The 19,511-nt window shown below is 48.2% G+C and overlaps 2 protein-coding genes across 2 annotated transcripts; one reads left to right on the top strand and one right to left on the bottom strand.

Moving 5' to 3' along the window:
• Positions 1-367: 367 nt before the first annotated feature.
• HAND2 (heart and neural crest derivatives expressed 2) lies at positions 368-3,474 on the bottom strand. Its single transcript, XM_043891285.1, has 2 exons — positions 2,799-3,474; positions 368-1,465 (listed from the first exon to the last, which is right to left on the bottom strand). Exons 1-2 carry the CDS (start codon positions 3,351-3,353, stop codon positions 1,367-1,369), a joined length of 654 nt encoding a protein of 217 aa, XP_043747220.1. The 5' UTR covers positions 3,354-3,474; the 3' UTR covers positions 368-1,366.
• Positions 3,475-4,115: 641 nt separating this feature from the next.
• On the top strand, positions 4,116-15,666 carry LOC122686161. Its single transcript, XM_043891286.1, has 3 exons — positions 4,116-5,117; positions 10,734-10,855; positions 11,533-15,666. Exons 1-3 carry the CDS (start codon positions 4,994-4,996, stop codon positions 11,731-11,733), a joined length of 447 nt encoding a protein of 148 aa, XP_043747221.1. The 5' UTR covers positions 4,116-4,993; the 3' UTR covers positions 11,734-15,666.
• Positions 15,667-19,511: the final 3,845 nt, after the last annotated feature.

The raw sequence follows: 19,511 nt of genomic DNA on the forward strand, positions 1-19,511 counted from the left end.
AATAAGGGCTAGGTTCCTCCCCAAAACTCCTTCAGCGAAAATGGCTCCTCCAACAAAACCCGAAGCCCCCACCACATGGCGTCTGGGTTGATTTCAGGTTGATTTCAACCAGGACAACTTTCCACCCTCGGAGCAAAGGGCTTAGGCCTCTCTGCGGCCCAGACCCTCCTTCTACAGACCACTCGGTGCTCTCCTGGAGGCAGAGACAGAGGGAAGGAGGCAGGACTCACGGAGCCCAGGCCCTTTGGCAGGACCTTCACCAAGGACATCTGTTTTTAAAGGGCTTCCTTGCCGGCCCTGCCTTCAAGGTTGCTCACGTTGATGACTGATCTGAACCACTGACTGTATCAAACAAAGTTAGAGGCAATCACGATAATTTAGTTTACTTCTGAATATTTTAAATATAATGAAAACAAATATAACAGTTTTGTTTTCAAAACTCTCTTGAGGTATCAACCATTAAAAGATAGGGGTTTTGTAAAAAAAAAAACACACAGTGGTTTATTGAATACTTACAACGTTTACACCTTCAATATTAATTCCACTTAATTTTAGAGGACGGAAGTGCACAAAACAAGGAGCTGCTGGAAACATCTTCAAAGTGGGAACCACATCAGATGGAACTGTGGCGCTAGACACTTACCCCCAACATACATGATGGTGGTGGTTTAATTGCTAAGTCGTGTCCTACTCTTTTGCGACCCCATGGACTGCAGCCCGCCAGGCTTCTCTATCAATGGGATTTTCCAGGCAAGAATACTGGAGTGGATTGCCATGTCCTTCTCCAGGGGATCTTTCCCACCCAGGGTTCGAACCCGCATCTCCTACATTGGCAGGCAGATTCTTTACCGCCGAGCCACCAGGAAAGCTCAACGGACATGTTAGCTGCCCGTTTTCTGCTTTGAAATAAAACTTTATAATCCCCAGTAATATTTATATCCAAAGGCCAAGTATTAAAGATACACTTCACATACACACTAGTGTCCCGCTGTCTTTATCTGGAAGGGTTTAGGTAAGTGGAGAGGGAGCATCGCTGGTGTCTACACAGCAGGAGGAAACATTCACAAACAGAGACTCTACAAGACAACGACGGGATCCCTTACCACGAAGGAGTGTCCTCTTCATATTAAAATACGGAATGCTTTTCTTCAAATATCCACTTTTTTTTTTTTTGGAGGGGAAGGTGGGGAGCGGATGCCTCGAAGGGGGCAAAGAGAGGGAGGCACATTGCACATAAATAAACCGGATGATCCAAATGCAGGAAGTCCTCAGAGCGGAGCACGCAGAGCTTGCCTGGAGTCCTGGGTCTGCATCCAGCTCCTGGGCCCTGCTGGAGCTCTCCTTCTCTTCCTCCTCCTCCTCTTCCTCACTGCTTGAGCTCCAGGGCCCAGACATGCTGCGGCCAGCCCGTCCGGCCTTTGGTTTTCTTGTCGTTGCTGCTTACTGTGCTTTTCAAGATTTCATTCTGGGCAGAGAAGAGGTGAGGTGAGGGGGAGAAAAGTAGAAAGAGAAAATCAGAGAGGAGATCCGGTCCCACGCAACCCCCGCGCTTTCCCAGCCAGAGAAGATAGTGGGAGAGCCAGCCAGGAACCGCAGGTGGGGTGGCCTCAACTCCCAGCCCCTGCAGAAGAGCTAGGAAGGCTGGCGCTGCCCTAGTTACCGCCCAGGCCGACACGCAGCGGCAGCACTCAACTCCCAGGTCGGCGAGTTTATAAACAACCACCGGTTTTCAAGTCGTTTATGGAGGAACTGGGGGCCTTCTCTCTAACTCCAGATGTAGGGGCGCGATCTGGGGTCGGCGCTCAGTCTGGTTTCCCTTTTCTGTTTTCAATCGCAGTCCCAGACCCGCGCTCTAAGGCAGATGGGGAGAGGTGCCTCGGCCTCGGCTTGGGCCTGTCTGTCCAAGGCCTCCTCCAAGGCCTCTGAAATCCCGGGCTACAGGAGATCCCTCGACTTGGCAGCAACTAAAGTGCCATAGACCCCAAGGAAGAAAACCTCGACAAATGGAATTATTTTCCATGTTCTTCATGGCAGTAGCCCTGCTCTAAACTCCACCACCCTATGGTCACCTGGTTAGGAACTTGAGAAAACTAATTTTCAGTTATAACTTTGTGTTACTGTTCAGAACAATGACAATGACTATGATGATACTTACTATTTGTCTTAAAATGTAAAGGCACATGCAAACAAAACCAGAAATAGGAAGAATACTCATCTGGGAAGTCACATTTTAACATCACTGCCAGAGAGAAACTAAGCTGAATTTTGAAGTACTTATCTTATGTTCACCTTCACGTCTTCCCGGTATAGTTATCAGAACCACCGCAAAAACTCTTAGAATCAGTGGCTGCCTCGTTATCAAGAAGGGGAAACGCAACCAGTAGTGAAATAACTGGAATCAAGTGCTTCTGAGCAACTTATTTTAGAAACATCTGAAAGCAAGAACGGACTGGAGGCCGAAAGAAGGCTCGAAAGGACGAGGAAAGAGGGGTCCAGGCCAGTACGATCGAAAGATCAAGCTGGAGTCCGCGAGGCCGGCCCTAAGTGCCTGGGGGCGCGGCGATAACCCGGAAAGAAGATCGCCAGCGCAAAACATCCCTCTTCACCTCCTCCGCGTGCTGACACCCTCCCCTGGCCTCTCTGCTTCTGCGGGGAAACCTTCCGACCACAACCTGGTGCAAGCAACTTGGCTCAGGGCGCTGCCAGAGAACGCGGCGGGCCAGCGTTCAGCCCGACGGGAGAGAGACCCGGATCCCCGCTCCCCCGCACCCCACTGCCCTCTGCCGCCTGGTACTGACCAGCTCCTTCTTCCTCTTCTCTTCTTTCACATCTGTCTTCTTGATCTCTGCCTTGAAGGCCTCCGCCTCGCCGTTCTGGTCGTCCTTGGCCAGCAGGTCCATGAGGTAGGCGATGTAGCTGGTGGCCAGGCGCAGAGTCTTGATCTTGGAGAGCTTGGTGTCGGCGGGCACGTTGGGGATGCACTCGCGCAGCTCTGCGAAGGCGCTGTTAATGCTTTGAGTCCTGCGCCGCTCCTTGCGGTTGGCGGTGCCCCGGCGCTTCACCGGGCGCGGCCCCCCCAGGCCTGGGGGCCCGGCGCCCGGCGGCACCCCCCCGTAATGGGAGTGGTCCAGGCTGGCGGCGCCGCTGGCGTACTCGGGGCTGTAGGACAGGGCCATGCTGTAATCGGGGGGCGACATCTCGGGGTGGCCGATGAGCCAGCCGTGGAAGTAGGGGTTCTCCTCGTGGCTGCAGCGGCTGGCGGCGGCGGCGGCAGCAGCGGCGGCGGCGGCGGCGAAAGGATAGCCCTCATGATGCACCACCGGGTGGTGGGGGAAGCCCCCCACCAGACTCATCTCGCCCTCCGCGCCCCTCCACGCGCCCCAGCGTGCGCGCAGCCCTGCCGCGCCCTCGGCCCGGGCCCCCGCTTCGGCGCTCCGCGGCCTCCCCCACCCCCCACCCCCCAGCCCCCGGGCGCCCGGGCCGGCCCGGCAGCCGCAGAGGGGACTGCTGCAGCCCGGGCCCCGGCCCCCCGCCTGGCCCGCCGGGCCCGCCTCAGCAGCGCCGCGGCCGCCGGCTCCCCATAGGGCGCGGCGAGCTGGTCCCGGCACCGTGCGCCCCTGGCCGCCGCCGCCGCCGGCTCCCGCCTTGCTCCACGGCCCGCGCGCAGGCTCCTGCTTCCCGGGCGGCTGCGGGCAGGCACAGTCCTCTCGAGCTCATGCAAAGGTGCCCCGGCTCCCGCGGGGCTGCTCGGTGGAGTCGCCGGGCTCCGCGCCCCGGCCGCGTGCCCGGCGCCGCGGCTACTCGCAGTCCCGGGGCGAGTCCAAAGCCGCGGCTTGAAGAGCCGGCCCGGCTCTGCAGGGAGGCGGCGGGGTCGACTGCTCACTGTGAAGCTACCTCCATGCGACCCTCCTCTTCCCGCCCCTTCCCCTCCCCCCCACCAGCCTGGTCTGGATTCTTGTGCGCTTATTGTTTTAATGAAATTTTTGGTGGTTGTTTTGGTCCTTGAACGTGATTTTAGCTGCGAATAACGTGTTCCGCGCTCCTCTCGGCTCCCTCGGAGGGTTTTCAGAGAGGTCTCAGTGCATCCATTTTCTCAGATCCTCTCCTTTCCGGGGAAGGATCTGGGCCCTGCAGGCCCCTGGAGCGCGAAGGCGGCGGCTGCGGCGCGGAGGGCTCTGCGCGGCGGCCGTGGGAGCTCCCGGGCGGCGGCGGCGGCGGCGGCGGCGGTGGTGGTGGCGGTGGTTCTCCGGGGCTGGACGCCGTGAGGGGAGGAAGCGGATTTTCCCAGCAAGATCTCCATGTACAGCCACATCTTTAGGGCCGCTCGGGTTAATATATGTCGTCAGAGGCTCCTCACGCCAATCCCGGGGCGGCGGGGGCGGCGCCTCGCGCTCTCCGCAATAAAACTTTTTGATGTTCTTGTTGCTAATTGCCGAGGTCCTCGTCCAGGATTGGCTGCCCCTTCATAACCAGAAGATAATTAAAACGAAGGGGGGGGCAGGGTTAAAAAAACTTTTTTATCAGCCGGAGGTTAATGCAAGTGTTTAACAGATGCTTCACTATTAAAATATTTTCCCCCCAGGTCTCAAATACTGAAGAATCTTAAACCAGGTACGGTATTTCTCTGCTTTCTTTTCTGGTTAAAAAAAGGAAGCAGATATTGCTTTTCGAAGTGTTTTGTAGGTAACAGGCAAGAGCAGAGCAGCAGGCGCAGTTCTTTGCTGGGCGGGAGAGAGGCGGCGGGCTGCGGCCCCCTCCTAACCACCCCCCCGGAGGCGCGTCTCCGCCGGCCGAGGCGGGCGCGGGGCGCAGGGCAAGGCTGCGGCTTTGACCTGGGCACAGACTGGAAACGCGCGTCTCTGCGTCGCTAGACTTACCCACCTCGTTACCCAGGCCAGGGCCCTCTTGGGGAGCTTGTGTTATATTGACTACTTTTGGAAATCGTGGTGAAGACCCCGGGACAACGGTCAAGATTGTAAATACTCTCATTTCGATGTTCTGCAGGGACGCCAGCCCTAGCGCAGACCTTGGGCGGTTTCAAAGCGCAGGGCACCTCGATTCCCCGAATTTGTTGTGTGGCCGGTATCGGTGTTCCCCAGGTTTAACTAGCCTGTCTGGTAAGTAACTGAATATTTTTTACAGCGTGTTCAGAGCTTATTTTTCAGTTTTTATGAACAAACATATATAAATACATCTCCGCATTCCTACCTCTCCCATAAAAGCGGGCATGTGTGGGAAGCAGGTTTAGTTATCGGAGGGGAACCATTAAACACCAGTTTAAGAGGCAGGCCGGGAGGACGGCTCGTGGATGTTTAGACTGCTGGCCTTGGTGATCTTGAACACATTAGAACGGAAAATGGATCTCCACTTGTAAGTCACCGGGCCGCAGGGCACCGGGACCGCGGCGCCCGAGTGGCTTGAGCCATTTGAGAAGAGGTTGGGGGCTGGGGACTGGGGTGGACGGTGGCAGGAGCTGAAATGAGCCTCGGGGGTTGGCCGGCAGCCTTGGCCGAGGCTGATGTGGAGCTGAAGATTCCGCCCGAAGGGTCGGTGTGGAAAAGAGTGTCAACAGGAGCCCAAGGGCCGTAAATTAGAGGGAGCCCACGCGGGGTGTGCCTGCGCCAGCACGGGCCGCTGAGGCCTGGGACTCGCTGCTGGGCCTTGCCAGGCTCTGCCCGGGGAGACCAAGCACCCCACCTTGGGCTTCCTCCCAGGGAGGCAGGCAGAGTCAGGCCCCAGGCTGCAGAGTCCTGTTCCAAGGACTCGGTGAGGACAGTCCTTTGCTTGCATGCTGCCCACTTTTTGCTGGGTACAGGCTTGGGGAGGCAGGGTTTGGGGGTACCCAGCTCCTCTGCTGCCCCGGACTGGGGCGGTTGCCAGCCACTAACCCCAGAGCCCTGGGCACAGCTTTGACAAACATGTTTTAGGTGGCCGGGCTGTAGAAGGAAAGGAACCCAGAGGGGGTCGTAGAAAGCTGGCTGAGAGTCACCATGAGGGCCCATCAGCAAAGGGTCAGTTTCCTGGGATGCCCCCAGCAGAGGTCTTGAAGCTGAGAATAGGGGTGGGGAGTAGCTGAAACCACATATGGTGGGCCCTTTGGGCTCAGAACAAAAAGCCTCCTAGAGCTTCGAACTTCCACCTTAAGCGGGTCTGCAGTTTGGAGCACAAGGAGAGTCTTTTAAAGACCTTGTTCTTCAGGGAAAGAGTATGGGCAGTGTGGTCAGGGTTCGGTCTACATTTTCACCAGAAAGGTAAACCCTGAATGTGTATATACTGGTAGTTCAATCCTCTGACATTTGATACATTAAAATAAAGAAGTCTTTATAAAAACACATCTAGGCCTTGAGAGCACATAGACAAAAGTAAGGTGATTGCACCCAGATAAAAAACATAGGCTTTCCGGCCAGAGGGAGTTTGGGAAATTGAAAGGAGGTGGAAGAGGTCAGGCAGAGGGCTGAGCTGGGGACTGAGATGCGGTGTCTTCCAGGGATGAGTGGCCTCCGTGGCAAAGGCATCTGGACTCGCCACTTCTAGCCTTTCTCGTGTCCTTTTAATCGAAACAAACAAACAAAAAATAGACAAACCCCTCATGGTCCCAGAGAGCCTGGCAAGTGATAAAAGAGATGGACAACATGGGATAGAAAAAAAAGTCGTAAAAGATGCTAATCTGAACCTCGGTCTTCACTGACAGTGTCATTATCAGTTAATTAATGTGATCCAAGGGTCCAGGACTTCATGAATCTCAGCCAAAATGCAGAGGCTTATGGCCCTGGAAGCAGGTGACAAGTGGGAGAATTCTAGGGTCCCAAAGTGGTTGAGTTCCACTCTGAATGTACAACCAACCGAGTCCGAGTCCACTTTTTTCTCTTCGTCTCCCTTTGGGACTTTTTGCTGCCGCTCTGGTGCGCTGCCATGTTACTCTGCTGCCTTGGAAAGCTGTGAGGCAAAGAGGCCATATCAGGTGTGCCCCCAGTTTAATGCCTCGTGCCTTCTGGGGCACTAGTGATGGAGGTGATGGTAGTGGTGGTGATGGACAGGGAAGAGGGAAAAGACAGGTAGGAGGCAGAGGTTCCTAGTTTCATGGTCCAGACCCCATGCTGGGGTATTCTATGGTAGCCTCTGGTGTTCTGCTCTGGGAAAGGGCACACTACTCCAGGGGCCCCTGAGCAGCTGAGAAGTTGCTGGCTTGGGGCTGCCTGGGTTGCCTGCAGGAGGAATCCTGCAAAGGTTAGGGTGCGCTAACCACTTCCCCTCCTCTGAGGCCCTGAGCTGAGCTGCAGCCAGTCTTTTCCAGGTGGGGAGACCAATTCATCGGTTGGGGGGACAGCCCTGGTTTTGGGGGAATGTTTGAGATCCTTGTAACTGATGATATACCCACCGTGCTGCACATCACAACTGCCTTCTTCAGCTAAGCAGACAGAACTGGGGTCCAACATTTATTTTGGGTCTGTGTCTCTTGTCTCTTTCCCCCTCCCTCCCACCCCCTTGCTTGGAAAAGGGTCCAAGGGCACCGGGTTGGGGCGAGGCACTCATGCCCTGGCAAACATTCTGGGTTTGTGAGATATTACTTTAAAAATCAATCTGCTTTAAACTAAATATTTTCTTAAAAACTTCAGTGTGTTTTAAGGGAAAATACAGATCTTTTCGAGGTATTTATTATTTCAAAGGCAAGGGCAGTTTGTATCTTGTGTTTTGCTCATGAGAACTCAAAATAAACTGGATCTGAAAAGAACCAGGCCGGAGGGCCATAAACACACATTTTATGTTTACGGGAATTATGGCTCAATTCCCCTCAGCGTTTTTCAAGTCTCGTTTTACCTTATTTTCCTAACCGACATAGTAGAAGTGACTCTGGGCATTCCTGTTAATCTCTATAATGCTCTTGTGGGAGGGGAACCCCAGAACATGCCAAGAACCCCAGAAAGAACATCCAACCCAGAAGGTGGGAGAAAAAGCAATGTATTCTTGAAGGTGTCACCCCGGCCTCATCTGTCCAAGGGTGGTGCTTCTTCTGACACCCTGACTGCTTTGCATTTCTGTCCCTTCAAGGGTGTGGTTGAGTCATGGTGCATACTCGCCACTTAGCCCCAGAACCGCTAGGACAATCTAGAACAAGGGGCATTGTCCAAGTGGTGGGCAAGAGTCCCCCTCTAACAGGGAGGGGTTTGTAGTCCCCACCTTCTTGTTTACCTTTTGCCAAGTGACAGTGGGCCCAGAAAGGTGGCGGTGCTTCTGGGACACATTTCCGAAGTGGAATCAACTTTGCTCAGGCTCCTGTCTGTTTCAGAAACGAAGGGCAGGAAGGGCTGCCCTTGGCTCTTTTGAGCTTCCATTTCTTCTGAGTGTTTTCTTGTTGGGTTTTGGGGTGGGGGTGGGGGTATCTGGTGAGGGTGCCCTCATCCCCCTCTTTCTCGTCGGAGCAGAGAGCTGAGCTGTGGACACTGGGCGGGAGGGGCTGCTGCAGCAGCGACTGTGGTGGGGCTCACGGCTCCTCGTCGGTTAGGAAACAGAACTTGCTGGGTGTTTGTAAATCCCCCCACATTTAGCCCTTCTCTCTCTCTTTCCTCTCTCCCTCCCTTTTCCTCTTTACCTCCTCCCCCTTCTCTCTTTCCCTCCTTACTAATTTGTTTCCCAGCAATGCTTGGATTTATAAGGTTTTTTGGTGTCACAAGCTGAAAGTGATGAAGAGTAAGATACTGTTTCATCCTTATGTCAGATTCTTTAAGAAAAATATTTTTAATTGATATATAATTGACACATAACATTTTGTACAATACTTAAGGTGGACACTGTACAGGAAACGTCTGAACGTCCACTATTATAGACAGTGGGAATTGCATCTTTTCCAAATAATCTCTGATTAGATCTTCATATGAACTGGCAAGTGTGCTGCTGCTCTGGAAGGTCTTTATTGAGCGGGGGAACTCAGTCCTTTGCTGGGTACCCGCATTGGCCCACGTTTGTCTGTAAAGCTAAATTCCTTACTCAGACTGAAGGGAACAAAAGATAATGCACGTGAAGGGGCCTCCCTCCAGGCTGCGTGATGTATAAGTGGGAAGTGTTATTAATGAAATTACGGTGATCCAAAGAAGTACGACAAATTTGATCTTTGCTAGTCTGTAGTTAAATAGAGATGGAGGTGAGAGCAAAAGTGATGTAAGAAAATACACCGCACAGGATTTATGTTAACTGCTCATTCACATTCTTGTTTCAATCACATCACCTACACATACAAGCAATATATTCTTCCAAGCGGGGAGGAAAGCTGTCGACATTCAGAAGAGGAAGTAATTGTAATTTTGCATACACGCTTGAAGGGAATGGTAAAGAATAGACTTTAGCTAGTCTGCCAGACAGTCTGGGGTTCAGAATAAAATTTGAAAGCAAATGGCAGCTTAACATGCGGGGCTTTGGACAAACCACTTATGTGACTGAAGGATCTGTTAGCAGTCCCAGTGCATTCCTAGTGCTAACTGCAGTGTGGCTTGCATTCCTAGGAAGTCCTGTTCTGAAGCCTCCTTTGCAAGTTCATAAAGAGATTTCTGGCAGTTTCTTCCAAACCCTTGCTACTTTCTTCCAGGGCCTTTGCTTCTAGGCGAGGGCTCACCACGATGGCTGAGTTTCAGGTTAACAAAAAGAAACCATTTTATCGTCAATATTAATGGCAAACCTCGATTTTTACAAGGCTTGGGTTTAGCAGATCAAAAGCAGCTTGGCTTGATTTCTCAATATTCTCTGGAGCTTAGACAATTAACTGCAATTTTGCTTCTAATGAAATGACACAGAAAAAGTTAGCGATAGAAAACGTTGAAGGTAGTCTTTCAGCAGAGTGTTTTTCTTTTTTTTTTTAAATACCAGTGTACAACATGTCAGAATCTAAAACACTTGTCCACTGAAGCTGAGCTGTGGTTTGAAGGAAGCCTCCTTAAGAAAATGTGTGGGCAGAGTGTCTTCCCTTGCAATGCCATGAGCCTGTTCAGCTCTGCATTCCATGCTTGCCTTTTTGGATCCAGCAGACTGAGGTCTCCCTGGTAATTTGGGTACACCGAGTCTCCAGTTAATGACAGATAATCAGCCTTTGGGTCATTCGGTCATTCTCCTATTACAAACCCCTCCTGCTCTCTCTGATCTCCTTTCAAACTAAATTTCACACAAACAAATAAAGCAAGACAGGGACAAGTTCTTTTAAAAAAAAAAGAGAGAGAGGAGGAGAAATATTAGAAACTCCTGATACAGAATGCCACACTAGGAAAAGCAAGCTAAAAGAGGATAGAAAAGAACATCTTATCCAAATGAACATGTTGTGTACAAAACATTAAAGGAAAAGGCTCTGGTTTCTGTTAAAGTGACAGAAAATTAAAATAAAAATAATTGCAGGCAGAAAAGTTATAACATAAACAGAGAAGGCAGGGTGCTTGCTGGAAATGCGCAGCACAAGGAGGCAGATTTGTTGTTACAGATTATACATCTGCCGAGTGACTGGAGAGGTGCGACTTTGTTCCATTTTCCAGAAGAGAACGCTTTTCTTTTTAATACTTGTGTGAGTGCCCACTTAAGTCAACACAGGCCAAAACCTCGAGGAACAAAAAAAATGAAATTGCATTCTGCTTTGCAAAGCATCCAACTTCAAACGAAGGAATTGGTTGCATGCAGAAAAAGCAGAATCCCATTCAGAACACATTGAGCAGCTCCACTGGACGCCTGTGACTGATACTTTTTTGTTTTGCTGACAGAAAGCGCAGATCATTCTGGGAGAAGTACCACCGAAACCAGTTCTCCCTGCCCCTCGGGGTCTCCATTTTCCCAGTCCACCTCTGCCTGGGACTCCAGAAAGACAAACTTCCGAAGAGCCAAGGTACATCACTGACCAGATCCCTCGGGAAAAGCTGGGAATGTGTGGCTCTAATAGCCCTGGGGTGAGTGCCCCAGTGCCATGTTCCTGCTGGGCCTGCCCCTAACAGGCCCTGCTGGCCCAAGTCCAGGCCTCCTGAAGGGTCAAAGTGTTGCCTCTGGTGTCGCCTGCAAGCCCTAGATTTTCAATCCTAAGAGAGACTGAAACTTTGGCTCAGGACTCGATCAACTCACATTCCCTAAGTTAGAGGGGCAGCCGGGGATGAACAGGTGGTGACCCCCACATTGTCCCCAGCTGTGGGTCAGGCACCCCTTGACTTGCCAGCAGAGCTGGCAAACAACTTCTCTCTCTCCCATGTTAAAGAATCCACACTTCCTGGTTTCTTCTAGACCAAGCATAAATGCCACCTCCTCCAGGAAGCTTTTCCAGGTTTGATTTCCCTCCTTTCTTTCCAGCAAATCACGTCTCCCTTCTTCTGAACAATGTTCTGGTCCGCCCCCCACCCCGCCCCGCTTCTCTCTGGTAGCTCTCCGGGCACACAGCTTTCTCCTTCTGTGACTGTGGGTTCCCTGAGAACCCAATCAAGCCACTGAATCCAGTGGGTGCTTAAACAGCTGTGTAAAGGATGAATTTCACGTATCCCAATGGCAATCGGATTGCAATTTTCTTTGTTTTGAAAGCGACCAGAGCTAGTGCCGGAGGCGGACATCGTCTCGCAGGGAACGGACCTCATCATCAAGTCCCCGGGAGAAGCGGGGAGAAAGCTGCTTGGACGGACCGAGCATCCAAGGGCTCCGCGACGCCGGCGTGGGATGGAGAAAAGGGGGACCAGCCTGGCTTGGCCTCCCCTGGGCCATCTACCTCCTGAGCTGCCAAGCTAGAGCCTGGCCGAGTGGGCGCAGGCTCCCCGAGGACTGGTTTTCTCTGAGCCTTGGTGTCCGCATCTGAGCAATGGGGTAATGAAGCTGGCTGCGAGGATGCGCTCGTAGTTGAATGAGACCGAGGCGCGCACGGGGCTGGACGCTGAACACATGGGCTTTTTCTGCGCGCAGTAAATATGTGTGTGTGTTTTCTCTTCCCGCCTCCTGAGTGTCTAGCCTTCTCTTTCAGCCGCCGGGACCCCCAGTCGGGGGTTTTGTCGGAGGGCGCCGCGGGGCCTCGGGGGCCGAGGGGAGGAGGGAGATGCGGGCGCGGGCGGAGTTCAGGCCGCGGCCGCCGAGGAGGTCGCCGCGCGGGGCGGGACCGGACGGATCCCTGCTCCCTCTCCTACCCTCTCTGGGCTCCAGGGCTTTTGCCTGAAGCGGGCAGGAAGGGGTTAAAGGCGCCCCTCCCCCTCCCGCGCCCGCCTCCCTCCCCCCGCCCCAGCTCTTTTTTCCCGAGGTCTCATTAGGGAACCCTCCCCGCTATTTTCAACATTTCCTCAATCAAGGGCCTTTAAATAGAGCTGCACAAACAAATTGGCGGCAAAAGCGTAGATCTTGTCACGATTGAGACCGACCCAATATTTCAGCCTTGTTTGCTTTGCAATTACTGACAGGCTTTTGGCTACGGTGCCACCGGGGCAAATCGGCCGCCGCCCGCTTTCTCTCGGCACCGGGCGGCGGAGGAAGGACCGGCGGAGCCGGCGCGGGGCGAGGAGGAGGCGGGGAGGGGGCCGGGGCTGCAGGGCCGAGCTCTGGGGCTTCTCCTTCCCAGGGGAGCGTCTGGGGTGCACGCGGTGTTAACGCGCCGGACAGCGCACACGTGGAGTCCAGTGTGTACACTTGCCCAGCTTCCTTTCTCCCCCTTTCCGCTCCACTTTTTTGCATCCCATCCCGTTTTCCTCCTGCACTTCTAGGCGGTTACCGGATTTCCCTCCCTCTCTCTCTCTAGCTAGCCTGCTCGGTCCCGTTTTCCTTGGCTGCTTATTCTGATTTGATTTTGTGCGCGAAGTCACTTTAGCTCGGCTGCCGGAAGATGAGGCTCCGAAGCCTTTGGCGGTGCTCCCGGGGGCGTGGGGCCGCCCACCCCTTCTTCAACCTGCGCTTTGGGACACAGCGGGCCAGCCGAGCTGGTCTCAGCAGAACAGTAGTTAACTCGAATCAGGTCCTAAGCCTGATATTTCACAGACAATTAAATCTTGGCTGCTGTTTCACAAAATTGTAATATTTACCCTGCTTTATACCGAGGAGCACTTTTAAAGTCAAAAACAAATACTACATTTCCAAAGGAAAATATGATAATAAATCTCTTTTTTATGGATTCTTTCTGCATAAGTGGAAACCACATGATTTAACTCCTGGACGCCCCCCCCCCCCGCCCCTGCCCCCAATTCAGGCGCAGCTGAAGTTACACAGATACAGGCTTTTAGTACACATTCTCTGTGTTGGGGGGGAGGTACCTGCGTTTGTCACGTTCAGTATAGTTTACAAGGTTTCACATCCCATCCTAACCCGTGTAGCTGAGTGCAACAGGGATTATAATATAATTAGGTCTGGGTTGTGAAGTCCATTTTCACCGAGATTCTGAAAAGATGGGCATGCCAGGCAATTAATCCGTAGCTTCATATTACTTTCTAAATGACTACCCATTTCCTACCCCTGTCCGGTTGAGAAAGTTGAGGCTGAGAAATAGTTTTATGAAACTCTGAGGTACATGTTAAAATATGCTTCTTTATTATTTAAAAATGCTTAAGAATCTACATTTATTTGCGAGTGGTTATAAAAGAAATTCATAGCTGTTCTTGCCAGTTAACAATCTCTTTTATGCTCTATTGTTGTTTATAATCACACCTTCTTTCTTCAAAATTAATTTCCTATTGTCATGTTTTGTTTCTCGACTTTATTGAAAGGAAACTTCAGAAATGAAGGTTTCATGAAATTGTGTGATGCAAAGTCACAGAATAATGTTTCAAGTCCATAAGTTATTCGCACCCACGTGCATATCTCATGCAATTTTCTATCTGAGATTGCTTTAGTATTTCTAGAAGAAACACAAAGCAGTAGCTAGAAAGGGTACCATTTCTTAAGAATTCTTCCTTCACCAGAAGAATTGGTCTGACATATTATTCAGTGCACAAATTATATTACTTTCATGTGTGTTAATCTGTTTGGTATTAAAACTGCTAGCGTCTTTTAACCATTAACATGTTTTACCACTCCACTTTCAAATTCGTGATCTCAGATAATTATAAAGATTTTGATGTTAATCCCACATTAAGTGAACAACTATGAAAATACCCTGAAAGCATTATTATGCTTATATAAATGCCAGGGAACATAATTGTACAGGGAACACGATTACTTTTTTATCTGCCATTATCCTACAGGGATATGCATTCACTTCATTTTTAATCAGGGCAGTTGTCAATGACTTTTTAACACAGCGTTTTTTTCAACACAACATTTTGGATTGCCTACAAACCACAAGCAACTTTGTCCTGACAGATACATGTTTTTCTTTCATTGTTATTCATTAGCTTCTTTGCAAACTCACTAAAATAGGATAATATAAAAATATAGAGAATAATTATTAGACTCTACATATTTATTTAGTTTAGCTAATGTTATTAAAATAAAAAACATGTGCCTGGCATATAAATGTTTCTTTAAGAATTCTTTTTTGGATGCATAGTTATTATTTTTTAAACCAACTCAGACTTTCAAATACTGACTTTTTGCTTCTAAACAGGCATTGCATTGTTTTAAACAGTAGCTCCTGGAACAGTACTACCCTTCCTATTTTAGACTTCCAAACAACAATTGGAATTGGCTAAATACTTTCAGCTGGGAGCACTTTCCTACTACCTTTGTAGGTAACAGGAGTCCCTCCTTGTGCTGGGTGACAGACAGACAGCGCACTGGACATTCAGATTCTACCCTTTGCAGACCCCACCAGAAAATGGAGTTTTCCTATAAGATGGCTGTGGTCCATCTAAAAAAAAAATTCTATGAAGATGTAAAATCAGAGAAAATGAGTGAGTGCTTTTTCTCATGACAGTTATGAAGTGATGGCTTAAAGAGGGATACAAAAGACAAGACAGGAGGAATGCAGAAACATAAAATCTGAAAAAGAAAAGTTTCCTTTGGCAAGGTCTGGCTTTCTCTATAAACAGAAAAAGCATAAGTTGCATCCACATAACCAAAGAGGTTGGGTTTTGTTTTTGGTTTTTCAAATCAGTGATTTCTAAGATTTTTCACTGAGTGAAGAAGCCCCCATCAAGGAATGGAGGTAAATTCTTGGTATAGAAAATTCTAGCTATCTTGATTTTTTTTTTTTTTTGGAATGTGGACCATTTCTAAAGTCTTTATTGATTTTGTTACAATTGTTTCTGCTTTATGTTTTGGTTTTGTGGCCAAGAGGCTTATGGGGTCTTAGCTACCTGTCCAAACCCTCAACCCCTGTATTGGAAGGTGAAGTCCTAACTACTAGACCACCAAGGGAGGTCCCACTACTTTAATTTTTAATATTGGGTTAAACTATAAGGATCTTTAACTCACTGTCCTAGTTTTTTTTCCCCCTAAATGAATGCATTTTGTCACAACTGGTGTCAAAAAGCATTTCCCCCCCCTCAAATTGGTGTTAAACTGGAGTAATAAAGTATATCCATGAGATGATTTCCATAAATTCCCACTTATGGAGAAAAAGGTGGGAAAAAAAACAAACCTTTTCCAGGAAGAAACCAGGCATCTTTGACTGTTATTAATCTGAGATAAAAAAGCAAGAAACTGCCTCCTTGCATTCCCAGTAACTCTTTCTGCTTTTCCAAACATTGTTAAGTTCTCTGTATCTTTTGCTGTTCAAGATGATGTCAGCAATAAAATTATAGAATCTAATCAAGTGGTTATTTTTGCTTTATTACAAATATAAATTATATGTGGGCTGTTGAAGTGCTTTTTCTTTGCTGAATTTTTCTTTTTTCAGATAGTGATGTTTAATGAAGTGTTTATAAGGATAAATATGATGGTTTATCAGGGATAAAGTAGCTACATTAAGAAAATAGCATTTGAGTCCATGTGGTATGGACTGTGCTTTGTAAATGTAGTGTTTTTAAAATCACAAAAAGAGAACATTGGAGAACTCAAGTATCCTATTAATGTACACAGGCAGGAACTATCTGAATATGTGGAAATAACTAGATCACACCCTGAATTTTTCTCATTGCCTTGAATTCTAGGGGTTTAACTTATAATCTCAGATATATCTGGGCAAATAGGAAGCCATATTTATTTTATCATATTATTGTTTATACCCTGCTTCATGTTATTTACAGCAGTCTTTTTTCAAGGATTGATAAGATAAAACTTTCAAAATCCATTTATAAAAATAGCTCCTATAAATATAATTCTAATTTATTTGGTTTATTACAAGGTCAGTGAAGTACTCCAGTAAATATTTGATCCCAGGATGAAACAAAGTCACATTTGGAATGAGACAAGTGTTAGAAATTAAGTTTGAGTACGTTGTAAAGAAATATTATTAATAATACATACAAATAAAAGCTATTATTATGCATGTAAGGTAGCATAATATAGTGATTAACAGTGAGTCTCTGGAGTTGGAGGCAGAACCTTTTTTTAAAAAATTTTTGGCCATATCCCCCAGCATGTGGGATCTTAGATTCCACACCAGGGATTGAACCCATGCCCCTTGCGTTTAAAGCTCAGAGTCTTAACCACTGGACTACCAGGTAAGTCCCTGGAGGCACAAAATTGCATATTGACTAGAGCAGCTGTCAGTATGTGATCTTGAGAAAATTAGTGAACCATTATTAGCTTCAGTTACCCCATCTGTACAAGGTGGATAATTATTGTAGAGTCTATCACAAGGTCATGATGAACTTGTGGTGAGATGATTACATGAGGCTCTTAATTGAGGGTCTGGCATACAGTAAGTGCTTAATAAACACGAGGTAAAGCCATACAACATAAAAGAGTGGCATGCCAAGTACCTTCCTGAAAGTCATGGGCTGTGGGAGTGTTGACAGCCCATGGACTTCACAGAGATTTGTGTGAGGAGTCTGCACTGGCTTCCAGACCTCAAGGTTGACAGGGTGAAGGTGAAGACTTTTGTCTGTCTTTAGAGGCTCTAGAAAGGTATGGCGAGGTGGTCATAGCGAGAGCAACCTGCCAAACTAGCAGAGGAGATCTACCTTAACGCCATCTTGGCCACGTGTGGTAGTCTGCTGCTGTCTAAACTGGGGGAAACGACACCCTGAGGAAGTCAGATACCCTAACTCAATGGTCTCCTGACTATTTTAGTTGTGCACCCCAAGAATAAAACATGTAAAGTATATTTATTGGCAAATCATGTATCTGTACTACTTTACTGACATCATATGTACATTATAAACCCATACAAAAGCTAAGGGTTTCCCACATGGCTCAGTGGTAAAGAATCAGCTTACCAGTGTAGGAGACACAGGAGATGCGGGTTCGATCTCTGGGTCAGGAAGATCCCCTGGAGAAGGAAATGGCAACCCACTCCTGTATTCTTGCCTGGGAAATCCCATGGCCAGAGGAACCTGGTGGGCTATAGTCCACAGGGTCGAGAAAGAGTCGGACAAAACTGAGCACAGTCTTCTCTTACAAAAGCTAAACTAAAAAGGAGCAAGATAAAGTAAACAATAGGTTTAAATATTTTAAGGTGAGCTTGAACCTTACAGCTGTGGTTGAAAATCCACATTTTAAATAGTCTTGGTGATTTACTGTTGGATTCACGTTGTCTGTGCTTGCCTTGTTTCGTAGCTTTAGGACTGAAGTGCTTAACAGAAAGAAAGAACAGTATCAATTCTCTCATTTTCTCCTTGATGTTTTATGCCTATGTACTTTGAATTATCTTCAATCTAAGATTCCTTGTAGGAATCTTTTAAAGCCCTTTGTTGAAGTTTAGTTTAGTTAAAACTGGATTATATAATCTGCTTCTACCCAGCTGAGCCAGATAAACCATAACCTATCTTAGTCCTTGTAAGCTTGTGGTGGTGTTACTGAGTCCAAGCCCATATTGCTCACCACGGGACAGAACAATAAATTGAGAGATGAGTTGTTGGGGTAAAGAATAGTGACTTTATTTGGTACATTAGCAGACAGAATTTTGGACTAGTGTCCCAAAGAGCCGTCTTACCTGAGTTAGAATTCAGGCTTCTTTAACTAAAAGGGAAGGGGTGTTTGACTGGCTGTTGCAAACTTCTTGGTGCTGGAATCCTTTGTTCCTCAACTGTCCTCCTAGGTCTGGTCACAATGTTCCTATAAACCTTCAACAAGGCAAATGTTATTTTCTGTTCTGCAACTTCTTATCTCTATAGGAGGGGGCAAGTGTTACACCTTTAAAGATCAGAACCTTGAGGATGGCTATCCAGTATCTTTTGACTATAGGCAACATTCTTTTAGTGATTGACTTGTAGGCAAAAGCAATAGGATACCAATGTTAAAGTAAAAGAAGCAGACCCAATATGGAGTCAGATTTGTTCTTCTCTGTTACAGTGGGGGCACTCTCAGCCGCTTTGCCTTTGAGATCTCCCCCATCCCTGGGTGCCTCGGGCAACTGTTGATGTGGACCGAGTGAGGCTGTGGGTTAACTCATTTCTGATTGTTTATATGAAAACAAATACAAAGGGAATTTATGCTCTGGTCCTCTTGCACCCCCTTCTCTGGGGCATCACCGTCTCCTGCCATTTTTCTACCTTGATGTCTGATGGCAGAATGAATGAGACCCTTTGGTGCCCTGGACTTTGTTTTCTATAACTTGCCTTCCTCTACTAGCCACATCAACATGTTACGAGTTGCTTTTACATTCTTTCATTTGAACTCTCTTCCCAACCCAGAGATCAAACCCAGGTCTCCCTCATTGCAGGTGGATTCTTCACTGTCTGAGCCACCAAGGAAGCCCTTTCATTTGAACTCAGTACCTCTGGAAGGCAGGTAAGTTAGGTCTGATTCTGTTCCTCTGTTCATGGGATTCTCCAGGCAAGACCACTGGAGTGGGTTGCCATGCCCTCCTCCAGGGTTCTTCCTGATCCAGGGATCAAACCGCATCTCCTGCATTGCAGATGAATTCTGTACCAACTGAGCCACCAGGGAAGCCCCTTTCCTATGCTCTCTATACACATTATTACTTTAATATAATTCTTTACTTGGAAGGGTTAGTTTTTACATATCAGGAAATTGAGGTCCAGAGATGTTAAGTAATTTGTCTAACATGCACAGCTCTTAAGTTGTAGAGTTTAAACAAAAGTAAGCTGATGTTAGTATATATGCATATATATAGATATATGTAACATATATATGCCAAATATAAATATATTCAATCCCTTGTAATGTAAAAATAACAAAATATGTTAAATTTGGAAGACTTGCCAGCAGTGTTTGCCCTAAACTGGATCTCTGGCTTTGGCTAAAAATAAACTATGACAATACCACATGTGAATGAAGTTGCAGAGAAACTGGATCACTCTTACACTGCTTGTGGGGAGAGAAGTGGGACGGCCAAAGGAAGACAGTTCGGCCGTTTCTTTTAATAAAAAGTAAACATGTAACTACTGTATGACTCAGCAATTGCACTTCTGCACATGTATCCCAGCTCAGTGAAGACTTAGGTTCACATAGAAACCTGTACATGAATGTTTATTGCAGCTTTATTCACACTAGCTCCAAACTGGAAACTCAGAGGACCTTCAAAGGAC

Source organism: Cervus elaphus, chromosome 29 (assembly GCF_910594005.1).
Source record: "Cervus elaphus chromosome 29, mCerEla1.1, whole genome shotgun sequence".
In the NCBI taxonomy this organism is placed as follows: Eukaryota; Metazoa; Chordata; class Mammalia; order Artiodactyla; family Cervidae; genus Cervus; species Cervus elaphus.